Genomic DNA, 18,580 nt, shown 5'->3' with positions numbered 1-18,580 from the left:
CTGTGGAAAGAATGAATCCTAAAATATTTCAAGAAAATAAGGAAGGGTATGCAGAATACGCAATAGACAAAGTAGTTTTACATTATTTAAAATGTCACTTATTGCCTCTTCACTGACTTTCAATAAAAGAAAAAAACATTTACAGGATTTTTCATAGGTCTAAAAACCATCTAGCTGCTGAATGCTCATGGTAGAGTCTTACAGACACCTGGGACATTGACCATGCCCTCTGAGGCACACGGAAGTTATGGGGTCCCTAGAACCAAATTAGAAGTGACGCATTCATTGACAGAACGGTGACCCCACCAGACTTCTGATATGGACTCTCATGGTTCCCTGTTTCAGTCCACTTTTTCTGGGTCTGCTTTTCAAAGTTCCCAAGAGATCAGCCAATCAGCTGGGTAGGTACAATGCAATTAAGCAGTATTTCCAGGCTCAAACACTTCACCAGGTCACCAGGCCACCCATAGGAGTGCAGTGTCATTCTGGACAGGATGCTTATTGTGTGGGCTGCCTAGTGAGTTACAAGATGATCAATCAGCATCCCTTGGCCTGGCTCCCTGCATGCCTGTAGCGTCCTGAGAAATTATGACAATCGAGTCTGCCCTCGTAACTCTCCTGATGCTCATGCCCAGGGACCACCCCGTTAAGAATCCCTGCTATGGAAAGTTGGGTTCCGATGCCCATCCCTGGGCCTAGCGTGGATTTGAGACAAAGGTGGGGTGTCATGACATTTAGTTCCTTTACTCAAGAAGGAAATGCATATGTGGCTGTCACTTGAATTAAAGGGGACACCTCTCTAATACAAGTTCTTGCTTGACTTCTTTAACTGGAACTTCAGAACTTTCAGAGGCATGTAATCATTTTTGAGAGAGAGGGAGGGACAGAGAGAACGAGCAGGGGAGGGGCAGAGAGAGAGGGAGACAGGGGATCTGAAGCAAGTTCCAACCTGACAGCAGAGAGCCCGATGCGGGGCTCTAACTCACGAACCTTGAAATCATGACCTGGGCCGAAATCAAGAGTTGGTTGCTTAATGGACTGAGCCACCCAGGTATGTAATCATTTAAATTGAAGAAAAAATACTGTAACAAGTAGAGGCATTCTATGAGGGAAGAAAATTGATCTTGTATTATAAAAGCAGTATATACGCGTTGTAGAAAGTTAGGAAATACAGATAAGCAAAAATAAGAGTAACACTATATTCATACCATCCTTATTGCTGACACCTGGAATTGGTCTTTTCTATCTATTCTTAGAGCTTGGCCTGGGGCCTAGCAGAGAATAGAAGCTCCGTGACTGTTAAAGAAGTGAAATGATTCTTCACCTCTAAAGTAGGAGGTAGGATGAGGTGATCTCAACAAAACTCCCATCCAAAAATCCAGAGAAGTCAGGTGGTGGATAGAATAAAAATGTGACCTCTAGCATATATATGTGTGTGTGTGTGTGTGGAGAGACAGAGAGAGAGACAGAGAGCAAAGGAGTGCTTAGCCCAGGGTCTGGCACATTATGAAGACCCAGTAAATAGGAGCCATTGTTACCATCATGTCCTTGCTCCCCACACAGGCTCAAGTGTCCCCATCTTTTCCCCAAACTCCAAGCCCCCCAGCCCAGTTGCTGTTCTAGAACCCTAGGCAGAAAATGTCTCCTTAGAGCAGACGGTATGACCCCCCCCACCCAAAGAAGTGAAACTCCTTTCTTTATGAGAACACCCTCTTTTTTTATTAAAAAAAAACCTTTTTTTAAAATGTTTTTATTTATTTTTGAGACAGAGAGAGAGCATGAGCAGGGGAGGGGCAGAGAGAGAGGGAGACACAGAATCCAAAGCAGGCTCCAGGCTCTGAGCTGTCAGCACAGAGCCCGATGGGGGGCTCGAACTCATGGACTGTGAGATCATGACCTGAGCCGAAGTCAGACGCTTAACCGACCGAGCCACCCAGGCGCCCCGAGAACACCCTCTTTACAGTGGTCTTTGAGTCTAATTTTGAAACTGAAAACAAAAACGAAAACTTTTCCCAAAATTTCATTAGGAAGTTGGGAATAGGAGGAGGGTAAAAAGAGAGATTTTGCAAATACGGAAACGGAGCCAGAGTGTGAGACACTCGCTAGGGCACCACAGCCAGTCATCGCCTCCCAGGAACTCACTGATGTGGCCCTCAGGTCTGTAAGGTCACTAAAGCGTTAACAGAGCATGAGACTCAGAGATGGGCATCCAGGTTGCAATCCTGTTGCTCCATTCACTAGCTGTGTGATCCTGGGCAAGTCACTTGGCCTTGCTAACCCTATTTGCTTGTCTGTAAAATGGGGATGATTCCTTGATGGGCTGTAGCAAAAAACAGAGAAATTATACATGTACCTAGCCCCGCATGGACACCGGACACGTTAACAGTAACTTGGGGTGGCAGTTTTGGGGTAAGGGGAACAGCTATTAGTTAACTCATGTCCAGAGAAGCAGGAGCTGGGGAGGGAGAAATGTGTCCTGAGAGATCCAGGTCTGAGAGTGCTCAGACTCCTCTTTGGGAAGGAGAATCCTCAATCCTGCTTCCCAGGTAGCTACAGACTACTTTCCAATATATATGGAACACAGAAATATTACTGTAAATGGAGGAAATAGTCTGACTTCAGAGTGTGTGCTCTGTGTTTGAGAGCACATACTCTGAAGGCAGACTATGTGGATTGAAATCTGCCTTTACATCTGTTGGGATGAGCACTGGGTGTTGTATGGAAACCAATTTTGACAATAAATTTCGTATTAAAAAAATGAAATCTGCCTTTGTTATTTACTGTGTGGCCTTGGACAAGACACTCAACTTCTCTATGCCTCGGTTTTCCCATCTGTAAAATGGACACAATAATAGCACTTACCTCACAGAGTTGAAATGATTTTTGTGAGATTATGGCATGTAGAGCTCTTAGAATATTACGTGGATCAACGTTAGTTATTTTGTTTTATGTGGTCAAAATTACTCTCAGATCTAAGTTGTTTGGAGTTAGGGCTGAGACTCACTCAAGCTGAGTAACAACAGATGGACCCCAATTGCCTTTGAAGGAGGACGGGTATAGTTAACTTCAAGTTTGGGTCCAAGTTGAATTGCACATCTATGAGATGAGAGGACTGAGTTACAAAGGTGATGACAACAGTGTGGCAGGATTTAGTTGTTCTGTCTTCCCCTTGCTACTTTTTTGCTTAAGGTTTAAAACTTAAGCTGTCTCTCTGCCTTTGAGGAAAAGGAAACTAGTTTTATTGGAAATGGGCTCTGAGTTTAACGTGCTATTGAAGCCCAGAGTGAAAAAATAAGAAGTGGAGTAAGAAGGTTTTGTAAGGGAGGCAGAGGCTCTTAGTGAAGGTCCCTGGCCTGGAAAAGGGGAGAGAGTCCTGGTACATGCCCCATAGCCATGCTCCCGAAAGTAGCCAATCTTGAGAGCAGGTGGCTGCTTGATGTTTCAGGAAACACGGGACCCTACCTACAAGGAGTCTTGGCCAACCCAGAGATTCTGGTGCCCCACCTGTGATATAGCGCAGAAGTCATGAACTTGAAGGGAACACTGTGGGTGTAGACAGGGATACCAACATCAGTCAAGATGAGCCAGAGATTAGTCTCCCCAGCACCAACACACACATGTGCTTGCACACACACACGCACACATACATCCTGGCTGTCCAGGCAACACCTCCTGGATTCCGGTGTGCCCTTAAGACAGGAAGAAAGCCCCAAGATGACTGAAATGAGATCTCTATTTAAAGTCACAAATTATTTATAAAAATATCTGCATATTTGTTTAAAGGGGTACCGAAAGCAATGTAACCAGCCTAGTCCCCACATGTTTTGCTATAGTGGCTAGAATCCTCCCTCAAGCCTGCTAGCCCATTCCTCACCTTCAATTTTATGTCCAGACTTGGTAAGTAGGTGGTCTTTGGAATTGGACAGACATAGGTTAAGTCTAGGTTCTGTCACGAGCTGTGTGACCTTGGACAGGTTACCATACTTAACTTTTTTGCACCTGTTTCTTCATCAGTAAGATGATGTGCTTCCTCACAGTAGTGAAGAGAGTGAAATGGAATAGGAGGGTGGTTTTCAAGCCACATTCTGGAGAACCTCAAATCAGACAGTCTAGTGGTTTCCAACCTTCATTCATGTCCTATCTTCCCAACTTTGAGACACACTTATGTGCCATCTCTACTATTTACTTAATCTTGTCCTTTAGAAGTATCAACTCAGTTTTTTTATGGAAACAAATGTATTCAAAAAAGAAAATTTTATGTCACTACCACAAACAAGAAATACCTATCATTGGCTCTAGAGTGGTAAAAATAAATACAACAAAATCAAAACAATGCTGTTCAATTCTAGCTGGCTATGGCTTCAGGCCAAAGCTCTGAGGTCAAAGCCTGGACTTTTGTTTTAAAAAGGAGATTATCTTGGGGAGCCTGGGTGGCTCAATCAGTTAAGCTTCTGACTTAGGCTCAGGTCATGATTTCACAGTTAGTACGTTCGAGCCCCACGTCAGGCTCTGCACTGACAGTGTGGAGCCTGCTTGGGATTCTCTCTTTCCCTCTCTCTCTGCCCCTCCCCCACTCAAGCCTACATATGCTTGCTCTCTTTCAAAATAAATAAACATTTTTTAAAAAGTTAAGGGGCGCCTGGGTGGCGCAGTCGGTTAGGCGTCCGACTTCAGCCAGGTCACGATCTCGCGGTCTGTGAGTTCGAGCCCCGCGTCAGGCTCTGGGCTGATGGTTCAGAGCCTGGAGCCTGTTTCCGATTCTGTGTCTCCCTCTCTCTCTGCCCCTCCCCCGTTCATGCTCTGTCTCTCTCTGTCCCAAAAATTAAAAAAAAAAACAAAAACAAAAACAAAAACGTAAAAAGTTAAAAAATAAAAAGATTATCTCAGTCACAAAAGGCCATGTATGGCCTTATAGGAAATGCCCATAATAGGTAAACCGACAGAGACAGAAAGTAGATTAGTGGTAGTTTAGAGATAGGGGGCAGCAGGAGGGTGATAAAAATGTTCTAGAGTTCACTATAGTGATAGTTGTACAACTCTATGAATATACTAAGAACCACTGAACTGTGCATTTTAAATGGGTAAATTGCACAATATCTGAACCTTATTCTTCTTTTTTAAGTAGGCCTCACACCCAGCACAGAGCCCAATGTGGGGCTTGGAGTCAGGACCATGAGATCAAGACCTGAGCTGAGATCAAGAGCCGCTTAACCCACTGTGCCACCCGGTTGCCCCTGAATCTTATCTTAATAAAACTGTTACTAGAGAGAGGTGCTAAATCTGATTCTTTCACTTTGAGGAAAATGAAAGGACACAAAGACACTTGACCCAAAACCACTATTATTTAACTTAGCCAGGTCTGTGACATTGCCCCCATCATCTCTCAGCTTTTGCTCCTTTGTGAAAGGATTCAGTCGTAAGCGCTCAATATTAGCTAATATTCTCAAAAACAGATCTGCCAGGCAAGTGAGACAAACCTGAGTTTATACGTCTCGCTACTCAGCACTGACCTGCATCACACCTGAAGAAAATCGCTCTGAGCCTCTCTTTTCTTACTTCTAAATGTGGATAACAGCACCTGCCTCTGCAGGTTGTAATAAGGATGAGAGGAGATACCTGGGTACGGCTCCTGACACACACAGGTGTCCTCCCCCTCCCCCTGCAGCACCGCCAGCGCAAGAATCAAGGGATATGGCCTGGAAGTAGGCCTCTGCCCCGACTAGACAAGCGAGTGGGAAAGCATGCCTTTGCTATTCCAAAGTAACTTGGCCTTCCTGAGTCTCAGTTTCCTGGACTGAACAATGGGGATACAGTGCATTCCAGGGTGCAAGTAATTTAAAGAAACCGATTGTCCTCGGCCAGTCCCGGGATCCCCACACCCGCACTACAGCAGGGGAACCCAAGGCCAGAGGGGCTCAAACGCGGCCCACCGTGGAACACTGCTAGTCCGGAATTTGGGGGAGGGGTCAAGTCGGCCAGAGGCCCGGCCTAGGTGACCCCAGGACGCCGCCGCAGCGCGGGCCGAGCCTCAGAGTGGCAGTCCTCCACCCAGGCGCCCGCTGCCCAGGAACAAACCGCGACCCCGCGCGCCGTACACCCGGCCAGCTCCCTTCCCGAAGCGCCGGTGTGTCAGCCCCCGAACCCCGAGCGCCCCGCGCCGGAAGTCCGCCCGCGCCCGCTCTAGGACGGCAGCGCGGCGCTCGGTGCCCTTAACCCCTGCGGTTCCGCGGCGCGCTCGCCCGCGCTCGGGCCGTTTCGGAGGCACGCGTCCCTCCTTTGTTTCCTCGGAGCGTCACAAAAGGCTGTGTGGGGAGAGGGCCTGGGGATCCCATTCTACAGACGAGGCCACTTAAGTCACACAGCAGCTGAACCAGAGCCCAGGCATCCCTTTTGGAGCGGTTCTCATTTACCCCAACCGCCTCTCTCCGCTTCCCTCACTGTATCTTAAAAATACATACGTTAAAACCTCAACTCGGGTTGTTCCAGGTTACCACGGGCTTTTACTTTTCTTTGGCACTGCATTTCCTAAATCCTAGAGAGCCTGCAATCCTACCGGTGATTCTAAAAATTAAAGGTTGGAAATAACTATTCACTTCACAAAAATTTGGTTTACATACAGCTTCTCAGGTGCTCACTCTGCACTTGGTTCACACTGTTCCTGACATGTTTAAAGATGTTAGACCCCAAAGACGAGGAACCGATTATTGGCTCCATGTTTCAGATGAGGCAACTGAAGTCTAGGTGGGGAAGTGACTTGCCCAAGATTACACAGTTAAGACAAATCAGTTGAATCTGAAAAACCTCCATTCCTAGACTGCATCCCGACCATTGCTACACCACAGCTGCCTCTCAGAGCTGACAGGAGAAACAAAGGAAGGGATTGGCAGAAAGGCCATTGCCAGCTGAAAATCAACAGATAAATGGAATAGAAAGTTAGTTATTATACTCTACCCTTGTGCCTGCTCTGTATGGGGCCCTGGGTCACCAACCATGCACAGCCCTCCCTTCACAGGCATGCAGAGACCCAGTCAACTGATGTGGGGATTCTGTCCATTGCTGAGTATACCTATTCCAATTACGCATTATGACCTTGGGGAAACAACCGGAAAATGGGTTTGGGGACCCACTGGATTGTGAGATAGACCCGAGCTCAGTGAGATTTGGGATCTCCAGGAGAACCGAGTTGAATATTACAGTAGAAATGCAACCAGAAGAGTAGAAGTTTTGCCAGTGGAGAAAGGGACGTGTGCTTCCTTTTGTCATTAATGAACACCTACTCTTTCCCAGGCACTTCACAATTTGCCTAGACCCCAGGGGGACAGAGATGAACAACATGGCCTTATTCTAGCAAGGGAAGCGAGATGTCAGGCAAAAGAGGAAGTGCAGTGACTAACCAATGACCTGACCTAGTTTGAGGGTCAGGGAAGCTTCCTGAAGAAGGAGATGAGATCTAAGGCAAGGCCTGAAACATAAGTAGGCATTGACCAGGAAGAAAGAAAGAAAGAAGAGAGGAAGGGAAGAGTTTCCCAGGGAGAGGCAGCAAGTGCTAGGATAGGAACTAGCCTGGCAAGCCTCAGTGTGTTGGAAGTTTGGTGTGGTAGATGAACTTGGGAAAGAGGGCAGACAGAGGCTGAAGGGGCCAAAGTGAGCAAGGCCTTGTCTGTTTTGATAAGGAGTTTGGTGGGAGGACTGTGCAGGCAAAGGTGGGTATGAAAGGTACCCTGAGGCCCATGTGGCTGGAGGGCGGGAAGTGAGATGAATGTACTGGAACAGTTACGGAAGAGGCTGAGGACGTGAGAAGAAGCCAGCACCTGGAAGGCCTCAAATGCCTCGCTACAAAGCTGGGAGGTTAGCCTGTAAGCTGTGCAAATGAACATAAATGAGCAGAGAAAGAAACTATGAAGTTGTAAGGATTGTGGTAACCAGAGAGCACACGTTTTGTCTCCAGGTGCAGCTGGTGCTACACACCCCCTGGTGATTACCATACTTGGAGGCACTCAGTGTCTCAGATCTTCTGCTTTGTCAAAGGTAGCCGGGAGTCTAGATTTTTATATGAAATCATTTGATTTTAAATGTTGGCAACATATTCAACACCACATAAGGGAAGCAAATCATATATCCATAGGCCAGTGGTTCCCAAACTTGGAAGCATATCAGTGTCACCTGTGGAGCTTTTAAAACTCCTAATGCCCAAGTCACATCCTATACCAATTAAAATGTCCGAGGTAGAAGCCAGGCATCAGAATTTCCCGAGCGATTCCATTGTGCAGCAAAGATTGAGAACCAGTGACATAGGTTGAGTACATCTCTTGGGTTGCCAGGTAAAGCCATGGGGAGCCCTGGGAAGTTTTAGACCAGGGAAGGAATAGATCAGTTTAGTTTACGGAAAATCCATCCTTAGGAGGAAGGGGTCAGAAAGGGCCTGGGGCCCTAGGGGCAGTGTTGGGATCCTGCCAGGGCCATCAACCATCCCAGTTTTCCCAGGGTTTCCCAGGAACAGGACTTGAAGTGGTAAAACTGGGAAAGTCCTGGACAAACCAGGATGCTTGCTTGGTCACCCTACATCCTGTCCCTGATATAGTTATGTTTCCCCAGATTTCTGGGGGACTGATGTCATAGACTACATCCTAGAAAGGTCCTAGGGAACAAGCTGTCTGTCTCCCTAGGATGCACTCATCCAGGAAATTTTCCAGGAGGATAATGATGTATTTGATAAGAGTTTGCATTATGCAGATGTGTGCATTTATTGAAACTCACTGAATCATACAATTAATACCTGCGCATTTCACTATATAGATATTTTGTTTCAAGGGCAAAGAAAGACAAACCCGTAAAGAAATACTGGACTCTAGTCAATGACCTGCATGCTTAAGGACTTAGAGGGAAATATACCAGTGTCTCCAACTTATTTTGAAATGTATCAAGAAAATAAGATAGATTGATAGATGGATGAATGGATATGGATACGTGATAAACAAATACAGTAAGATGGTACAGAATCTAGGTGGCGGGTATATATACATATATATACAATTCTTCCAACTTGCTGCATGTTTGAAACTTTTAAAGGTTTTTTTGTTTTGCTTAAGTAATCTTTACTCCCCATGCGGACTTGAATTCATGACCCAGAGATCAAGAGTCGCTTGCTCTTCCGACTGAGCCAGCCAGGCACCCAGAAACTTTTTATAATAAAATATTAGGAGGAAAAAAACCCTAAGTCTGATCATGTCACTTCTCTGCTCAGACCCCTTCAATAGCTCTTCATCTCGCCCAGAATAAAAGCCAAAGTCCTGACAATGGCCTCCAAGCAGGATTGATTTTGATTGCCATTTTATGATTGTGACCTGCCTATGAGGCCCTACAAGAGCTGACCTCACTTCCCACTGCTCTTTCCCTACTTCCCTGTGCCCCAGTCACACTGATCTCATTTCCAGGGGACACTCCACCTCAGGGCCTTTGCACTGGCTATTCCTTCTGCCAGGAATGCTCTCCCCCGGGATATCTGCATGGCTCTCTCCCTCACTACTTCAAGCTTTTCTTCAAATGTCTCCTCAGTAGGGCCTCCTCTGATCTCCCTATTTAAAATTGCAATCCGCCCTTTTCCCATCTCCCTTGCTTTATTTTTTTTAGAGAGTGCTTATAACTTCCTACAGATGATACAATTTATTGAAGGTAAGCTCTGTGAAGGCAAAGACTTTTTTCCATTTTGTTTATGCTCTATCCCCAGGGCCTAGAATAGTGCCCATCAAACAGTAAGTGTGGAATAAATACATGTTTCTAGGAATAAAGGAATTCTCCTCCCTCCTTGAGCTCAGTCTGGTGCCAAAGACCCAAGTCAACACAGATCATCACGAGGCAACACCTGATGTCCCATGAAATGGCAGAGGAGGAGGCAGGGGGCATGACAAAAGAAGTCACCAGGAAGCCAAGTTTAGAAAAAAAAACAATGCATCTCCCAGATGAAGAGAGGATAAGAAGAGATCTGCTAGCAGCGTAAACAGCATGAGCAAAACCCTAGACTCAGAAACAGCAGAGTGATTATAAGCAGTTCTCAGGGAAGCAGTGCAGGGGTGGGGTGAAGCGGCAGGAGGTAGCCCCATCCTGCCAGGAAGGGGAACTGCAGGGTTCTCGCCAAAGGCAGTATCATGGGCAGATGTGAGTTTCTGAGACTGCCCAGCTGCTGGGTGGAGAATGGATTGCGGTGGGCAAGAGTGAAGCAGGAAACCCACCAGGAGGAACCTAGCAAACAGAAGGGCCCTAAAGAAAGGGGTAGATGGGAGAGTTATTCAGGACAGAGACTTAATGAAACATGATAGTTGATGGGACTCTGACTTCTGGGTGCTCCAGTCTGGGATTGAGGGGCCATTTCTGGGTACAGGTGATGGTAGGAACAGGGTGGGAGGAGAAGGATGCTGAGGGTCTGGACATCCCAGTGGAGATGTCATGCAGGCATCTGGCTGAGTCTAGAGGTAGGTGCGGAACCTGGATGCAGAGATTTGGGAGCCCTTGATTCAAAGGGTAGGTGGACCCAGCAGGGAGTGTGCATGAAGAGAAGAGCTAGGCCAAGGCAAGAGATATTTAAGGGATCAGGAGAGAGTGACAGAGCAGAAGAGAATGGGGGAGCACTAGAAGCCAGAACCCAAGAGTCAGGGGTGGAAGAATTTCCAAAAAGAGAGTGTAGACATCCCGAGGGGGTGGGAAGCAGGGAGGCAGGGAGAGCATTATAAGGTGACGAGTGGGGGTGTGGCTGTGGAAGAAGTGGACTTTAAACCAGGTCACAGAGTGGACCACAGAGAGGGTGGGTGCAGGCCTGGAATAGGGGACAGATGCCTGGGGTCTGGGGCCAAGAGAGGAACAAGAATGGGGGAGACTCAAACTTTAGCCTTTCAAGGCTGCTCAGATATGGACTCCTCCTCCCCAGTCTCGCGGACAGGCAAGTCTCTGGCCTCTATCCCTACACCCTTGTATCCTCATCTGCAAAATGGAGTAATAGGAAAAACAGCTGTTATTTATTGAGCACTTATTATGTGTCAAGCCAAGGACACTCTCTCCATTATTTCCTCATCTAATCCTCACAACACTCTCACCAGGCTGACATTAGTATTATCGCCAGTTTACAGATGAAAAAACTGAGGCCCAGACAGGTTAAGTCACTTGGCTCAAGGCAACAAGCAAACGAATGGAGATGCTGATATTCAAGCCTAGAACCTATTTTCTGGGCTTTAACACTGTACGACTAACCCATACAAGGCACTTCACAGTTTACAGAGCACTCCCATCACCTCATGGGGTGGTCAAAGGGAATCGTGAGATGACCTCTATGCCCAAGAAAATGCTGAGATTATTACCACAGGTAGCAGGCTGAATAATGGCCCTCCGCAGATGCCCACAACCTAATCCCCAGAACCCGTGGATGTTACTTTATGTGGCCGACAAGATTTCGCAGGTGTGATTTAAGTTTAAGGGTCTTGGGAAGAGTCACCTGCATCATCCAGGTGGGCCCAATGTAGTCACAGGGGCCTTAAGAGAGGGAGGCAGGACCCGAGATGTGAAGATGGAAGAGACAGGGAGACCAGAAGGTGCCATGCTGAGGACGGAGGGAGGAACCCCAAATCATAGGACGGGTGGCATGGAGGAGCTGGAAAAGGCTAGGAAACAGATACTCCCCTGCAGCCTCTGGAAGGAACCAGCCCTGCTGGTACCTTGGCCTTAGCCCAGTGGGACTAATTTTGGACCTCTGGCCTCCAGAACAGTAAGGTAATAAATGTGTGTTTCTTTAAATCACGAAGTAAATCTGTGGTAATTTGTCGCAGCGGCAAGAAGCAGCAAATATTCCACATCACGATACACCTGGCTCCCCTGGCCAGCCTTGGCTCAACTGTCACAAGTTCAGCTGCTATCAGGAAGCATCCCTCTGTTTTTAAATAGTTCTTTAAAAGTTCCAGTGTGGTCCCTCTGAACCTCAGTCTCTTCCTTTGTTAAAAATAAAAGTAGGGCTAATACACCTGACTCTACCTCTTTTGCAGGCACAGACTGAAGGTGCCGTATATCATTTGAAGGTTCCCACAAATCACTAGGGCAGATGAGGCCTCATTGTTGTCCCCATTGCTCAGATAGACAAACTAAGGCTCAGAGAGGGGAAATGGCTTGCATACAGCCACACACCTAGTGAGTAACAGAGCCGGGGTTTGAACCAGGACCTCTGACTTCAGATCTACCACACTGAGGTTCGTGTCTCACATGCCACCGCCCTGTCACAGAAGCCTTCCCAGATACCACGGCACATTCATTTATTTGGTCACTCATCAAACAGTTGCTATAACTGCTCTATGCCCAACGTGGTGCTAGATAAGACTGGGGACCAAGTTCTGCACTCAGGAACCCACAACCTAGTGGACAAAACAGACAAACAAAACAGCCATCCTAAACAGCCTGATAAATGTCTGCTGAGACAGAGGGGAGGAGGCACAGTGGGTGATGGAAGCCCTAAAGAAGGGAAACCGAGCCAGGGGTCAGGGAAGACTTCCTGGAGGAGGTAGTGATTGGGCTGAGGACAAGCAAGACTCAATGAGAAGTGTAGGCAGGGGTTCCGGTGGAGAAATGGCCAAGCAGAGGCCGAAGATACAAGTTGTAGCTTCTTGAGGGCAAGGAATGTGTTGGGTCATTTCAGACCCCAAAGTCCCTCTGGGCTTCTGTGTTCCTATGTATGAATGGGAATCATGGGCCAGGGCTTTGGTAATTGCTGGGCCCAAGGGAGAGCTGAACAAGAAGTGGGGTCCTGGGATTCCCAGAGGAGGGCTGAAGGTCAGGAAGGGTCCAAGGTAAGGAGGACAGGGCAGGGTGGAGGGAGTTTTGGGGAGGAAGGGTCCTGGCTCAAGCTCCCATTCCATGTCTGACTCATGGTATGACTATAGGAAGATCCTCTTTGAGCCTCAGTGACTCCATCTGAGAAACAGAGCATGAGACAAAACTGTCTCCAAAGACCCTCCCCAGCCCTGACGGGGAAATGACATGACACAAAATTACAAAAGGGTCTTTATTTGTAAAAAGCCAAAGGGGCCCCTGGGGCGACAGGACAGGCAGGCCGGCTTCTCAGGGGTCAGGGGCATTTGGGCAGATGCGCTTGAGTGGGGGGGCGCCCTCCGAGTCCTCTGTGTCACCCTGGGCTGCCTCGGGGACAGGTGGCACTGGCTCAAAGACGGGGTAAGCTTCGGGGGCCTGGAGAGGAAGGGCGGACAGGCGTGAGCTCCACCCAAACCCAGGAGTACAGCCTCCTAGCCTCTGCCTTCTCCAGCGCCTCCACTCCACTCCCCTCCCGGACCTAGGAGTCTAGCCCAGGGCCAGGGACCCAGGAAGTAGATTAAGTGGGCACCGGAAACAACAACAACATCGTTTGGGGGGAAAGAAGCTGATACTTGATATTTCTGGAAAATGCATCAAGGTAGTCCTTGTGGAAAAAGTCAGAAGTCTGTCGGGGATCTCTTAAGCTAATTTTATAGTTTAAGATTAAGATAAAATAAAATACTTGGAGGAGCACCACGATCTTTTCAGGCTTTTAATGGTCTTAAATCAGCCCCGATCCAGCCCACAGGACTTTGTCTTAAAACACCCTTTCCTTTTCAGCCCTAAGAACCCAGCCTCTGAGACTTGAGCTGTGTCTGAGGTCTACATTTCCTGCCTGGACCTCAGCAGTGCAGCCCCCAAGCCTTTGGCTGCCCCAGAGCCCCCATTGCCTTAGAGACCCAGGAGTCCAGCCCTTTGGCTTCTCTCACCTCAGCCTCCAGCAATTCTGGAACAGGCTCCTCCTTGGTCAGCATTGGGGGTTCATCCGTGCTGCCTGCAGTTATGCCCCCAGGATCTGGAACATCAAGTTAACAGATATTCCCTGAGCAGCTGCTCCATGCCACAGCACAGACCAGGGCTGAGGGACACCGGGGAGGGAGCTGGGGACCTGGCTGCAAGCCAGGAAGAGAACACAGGAAGGACATTTAAGTGGGATCTTGACAGGTGAGTAAGATTTCATCAGGTAGACAAACGGGGAGTGGAGCACATTTTAGGCAAACAGGACATATATTTAGTGAATACAGATTCTGAGGTTGGACTCCTGGGTTCAAATCCTGACCTTGGGCAAGTGACTTAATTCCTCTGGGCCTCAGTTTCCCCATCTGTAAAGTGGGGAGAATGATAGTAATCACCACATGGACAGTTGTGAGGATTAAGTGAGATAATACAGGTAAAGCCCTTAGTAAAGCATCTGGCACATAGTAGGTGCTCAATAAATGCCTGTTATTATTTTCATGTTAGTAAAGGTGCACAAGTGCATGGCACAACCTAAACATAGCCCATAAGCCTAAGTCATGGTATTCTTGGAAAGGAATAATGAGACCAGCAGGGGTAGTTCAAGAAGGGCCCAGAGTGCCAAGTGGAGGAGTCAAAGGTATAGGGAGCCATTGAAGGCTTTGAGGCAGGAAAATGAGCCTGGCAAACTTGTACTTTAGAAAAAGTTGCTCTGGCAGCTGTACAGAGGTGACTGGGGGAGAGGAGACCCATAAGGAGGCTGGAGCCAGGTGGGGGTAAGAGACAGCTCTTCTAGGAAGGCAGACACATTTGGGACATGGTTCAGACCAGACAGGGGATTGTACAGAAGAGAGAGGAGGTGAGGAGGAATTATGCCCAAGATATGGGCTCACTGGCTGTGTGAGCTTGGGGTACTTCTCTGAGTTTCAGCTTCTCATCTACATGAGGGGGTGATAGCCCCCATAGGGTTATGAGGATTACGTGACCTACAACACATTCAGAAGGGCATCTGGCACACAGTCAGAGCTCGATAGGTATGGGCTGTTATTATCACTTATTAACCACCTTCAGGAATATCGCTATTATTTAGTCCTCAACAAATATTTATTGAGCACCTTCTATGTGTCCCACATTGTTCTGAGAATTCAGTAATGAACAAGATCAACGTGGACCCAAGGTTCAGGAAGCTGACATGAGGTGGGGGTTGGGGGGAGAAATAGTAAAAAAAAAAATTTACATGAAAATCTCAGACGATGATTAGTTATCTAAAGACCCAAAGAAGCCAGAGGAATGAGACAGACAGTCGCTGGAGGTAGGACGGTGACTTTCTGTGAGAATCAGGGAAGACTTCCAGGAGCGGGTAACACAGGAGAGGAGTAGGTGTTGGTAGATGTAAGCTGGTGGCTTCAACTTTGCAGAGGACAAGAGTCAGAGGAGAGGGCTCTAGGGAGGCACCTGGTCCTACCTCTTTCTTGGCCCAGACGTGGGGGCTGAGCATCCTCTGGGACCCCTTCTGGTGGTCCAGCAGGTGACACAGGGCGGCTGGGCTGAGGGGTGCCCCCAGGGCTGGGCTCAGTGCCCTTTTGCAGGGAGCCTTCCGAATGGAAACTCTGGTTACTGTTCTCATCTGTGGGAGCAAAAGCCGAGAGGGTTGGGCCTGAGGGCCCCAGTTCTCTCCCTCATCTACAGCCCACACCTCCCCCTGAAATTCCAGGATCCCTACATACCATTGAGATCCAGCAGGATGAGAGGGCCACCCCCTCGGGGACTGGCGCCCCTGCCCCGTCGCTCCCGGCCTCGAGATCTCTCTGCCCCACCACCTGCCCTTCGCCGCTCCTGGGGGTTAAAGGGGTGAGGGTCAGTGGCAGCTTTCCAGTTAGTGCTTGCAAAGCCCCCACTGTACAAATTAGTAAACTGAGGCACAGAGAAGCAAAAGACCCTGCATGAGGTGACAGAGTGTGGCACAGTGAGTTAGGTCTTGAACTCAGGGGTCGGAAGCAGGAAAAAAGGAGAAGGGGGTGGAGTTGCTAATAATTGTTAACATCTGTCTTGGCTGCTGCATTTGAGGTTTCAGAGCGGGACTGGAGGTGGAGGCCAGGGTGGGGAGGGGCTCGCCTGAGGTTGCACAGATGAAGGGCCTGGTGTGGGAGAGCTTGCTCACCTCCTCCTGGGGGTCCACCACTGGCACCCACTTGAAGATACGAAGGGAAGTGTCGCCCACAGTCACCCAGCGCTTCTCCCTGTGGGAGGGTGGGGGGACTGGGTCAGAGTTCTGAGGAGAGAGCCCCCCCCAGGAGCTGAACACATCTGGGGAGACCTGCAGAAGTAGGGGTGGTGCAGTTTTGCTAATGGGGCATAGTTAGAAGGAGAAAGTCCTGCAGACCCCAGGCCTTACGTGGGGGTGCCTCTAGAAAGAGAGTGTGGCTTGGGGCCATAGCTCTGCAGACCCCTGGGGTATACAAGAGAGCAAGACTAATGACCCAGCCGGGGACCACACCAATGAAGATCCTGGGCATACTTGAGGGAGGAGTGGCAAAGCTTTAGGGGGCGGGGCATAAATGAGGGTAAGGCTTGGGAACACGCTTTGTAGACCCTAGGGTGTAGCCAGAAGGGGGACAGAGCCCTATAGCTCCAGCGCGCAGCTGGGGGGTACACCTAACACCTGGGGGCCACGGCAGGCGAAGGGAGGGTAGACGTATTTGGGAGAGGAGTAGCCCCGCCAGGTCCCGTCCCTGGCCCCGGGGCAGCGCTCACCATCTCCGGACCTTCTCGATGGTCGCCATCACCTTCTTGATGTCATCCTTGGCCCGGCTCCGGGTCTCGGCCCGCACGGTCCGGCCGGCCATGCTGGCGGGGCTGGGGCCGAGGCCGAGCCCGCGGCTGGGCCGCCTCCCGTCCGGCGGGCTCAGGCTCGGCGCCAGACCCGGGCGCCGCTCTCTCCGCCTGCCGTCCCTCCGGGAGTTGGCCGCGCCCTCCCTCGCTCCCCAACGCCTCCGCGAGTCCCCGCCCCGCTTCCTGCCGCCGCGCCGCGCCCCGCCCCGGCCCGTCCCCGGAGCGGCCGGGCGGCGCGGGCGGCCAGAGCCCAGGCCTGGAAGCCGGCCGGCCCCGCCCCGACCGGGCCCGCCCCCTCGGGGCGCCTGGACGCGCAGCGCCCCCTACCCGCCACCAAGAGGGAGGGTTGGGGACAGCTCGGCGCCAAGACGCGCGCAGCTGGGCTGAGGCGGTGCGTTCAGACCACGTGGGCGCCAGAGGGCGCGAGGGGGTCACGGTCCCGGCGAGCTGCGCGGGGGCGGCCCCGAATGCTGTGCGCAGAGTATGTGTCCAGCCTCCCTTGGCTCTCGCTCCCAGACTGTTTTTCTCCAGCCATTCATTCAGCTGTCTCTCACTGACTGCCCATTACCGGCCAGACGCTGCAAATGTGAGTAGGTCTCCACCTACCAGAATGGCTAAAATGAGAACAACAGACCATATCAAGTGTAGACAAAGAAGTAAAGCAAGCAGAGCTCTCATTTCTGGGGGAGTGGAAACTGGTAGAGACGCTTTGAAAAACTGGCAGTTTTCTAGAGAAGCTGAACTTACACGTTCCAGCAATTCTACTCCTAGGTCATCAACACTCAACAGAAATACACAGGTATGAGCACGAAGAGGTGTGTACTGGAATGTTCATAGTACTGTCGATAATGCCCTCAAACTGGAAACGGCCCATCGAGAGGAAAGTGGAAAATGAATTGTAGCCTGTTCACACAGTGGACACAGCACAGAGTGATGTCTTGCTACACATCCAACAATAGGGACAAGTCTCATGAAAGAAATCAAATACAACAACACACACTGTATGATTCCTTTTATATGAAGTTCAAAACAGACAAAACTGGTTTGTGGTGTGAGAAGTCAGGATAGTGGTCACCCTTAGGGCTGAGAGGGGCTAAAAGGGAGCTCTTGGACTGGTCATGTTCAGTTTCTTAATCTGATGTTGGTCCCCTCCCCCCAACATATTTACTCTGAATATTCACTGAACTGTACACTTTAGGATGAATGTACTTTTCCCTATGCATATTATACTTCAATTAAAAGTTTACTTCAAATGAGTGTGTTTAGGTTGATTTTATTTGAAGCTGTGTTTGCCAGCAGATATGACATGGGTTGCTATGTGTGTGTGTTGCAAGGGTGGGACTCTGGCCAGAGGGTTTAAAGGTATAAGAGAGTGATTATAACCAAATTTCTGGAGCCAAACTGCCTTGGGGAAAACCCCAGCTCTGCTTGTCCAGTGACCTTAGACAACTCACTTATCTCTCTATTCCCTCAGCTATAACATGAGAGTAAGTTAATATGTAATGTAGCTCCTGGAACAATGCCTGCACATAGGAAATGCCCAATAAATATTTGCTGTTAATAAGTGTGTGATTGTGGCCCCTACCAACAGTTGGCTTCAATTGTACCTGCTATGGCCTCTGCCCGTTAATGCCTTCTTTTATTCTGGCAATTATCTGCTTCTGGCAATACCCTCACAGACACACAGGCCTCCTTCCCAGTCCCTTCACTCACAAACCCCATTACCTGCTCTGGTCTCCCACATCAGACCGAGCTCCTCAGGGGGCCAGAGACTAAGTATGGATCATTCCTGGGTCCCGGAGCCCAGGGCAAGTAGGTACTTGGGAACAATTTATGGGTGTAAGTGTGTACAGACCTTTCATCGTTTATCTGCATCAGGTGAGTGGGGTGGACATATCGGTACGACCCCCCGTACCTTGTTCCTGGGTGAGAATGAAGGTCTACATGCAGT

At 49.2% G+C, this 18,580-nt stretch overlaps 1 protein-coding gene across 1 annotated transcript; it reads right to left on the bottom strand.

Annotated features, from left to right (window-relative positions):
* Positions 1–13,022: 13,022 nt before the first annotated feature.
* BCL7C (BAF chromatin remodeling complex subunit BCL7C) lies at positions 13,023–16,782 on the bottom strand. The gene is made up of 6 exons (XM_047087731.1): positions 16,552–16,782; positions 15,959–16,037; positions 15,525–15,633; positions 15,263–15,424; positions 13,773–13,858; positions 13,023–13,218 (listed from the first exon to the last, which is right to left on the bottom strand). The coding sequence occupies exons 1-6, from the start codon at positions 16,641–16,643 to the stop codon at positions 13,093–13,095; spliced, it is 654 nt and encodes a 217-aa protein (XP_046943687.1). The 5' UTR covers positions 16,644–16,782; the 3' UTR covers positions 13,023–13,092.
* Between the last annotated feature and the right edge of the window lie 1,798 nt (positions 16,783–18,580).

Source organism: Lynx rufus, unplaced genomic scaffold (assembly GCF_022079265.1).
Source record: "Lynx rufus isolate CCGP_SWC_20201006 ecotype Redwood Valley unplaced genomic scaffold, mLynRuf1.p SCAF_23, whole genome shotgun sequence".
Taxonomy (NCBI): Eukaryota; Metazoa; Chordata; class Mammalia; order Carnivora; family Felidae; genus Lynx; species Lynx rufus.
The sequence above is the reverse complement of the archived record's forward strand: the minus strand, read 5'-3'. Positions and strand labels throughout refer to the sequence as shown.

What these genes read in the sequence shown, in the direction of transcription:
- BCL7C (XM_047087731.1), bottom strand. Translation starts at nt 16,643, where the DNA reads ATGGCCGGCCGGACCGTGCGGGCCGAGACCCGGAGCCGGGCCAAGGAT. An exon ending in TGGTGGACCCCCAGGAGGAG is followed by an intron (nt 15,634 to 15,958) that starts GTGAGCAAGCTC and finishes TTTAACCCCCAG; the next exon opens with GAGCGGCGAAGGGCAGGTGG. An exon ending in ACGTCTGGGCCAAGAAAGAG is followed by an intron (nt 13,859 to 15,262) that starts GTAGGACCAGGT and finishes TTGATGTTCCAG; the next exon opens with ATCCTGGGGGCATAACTGCA.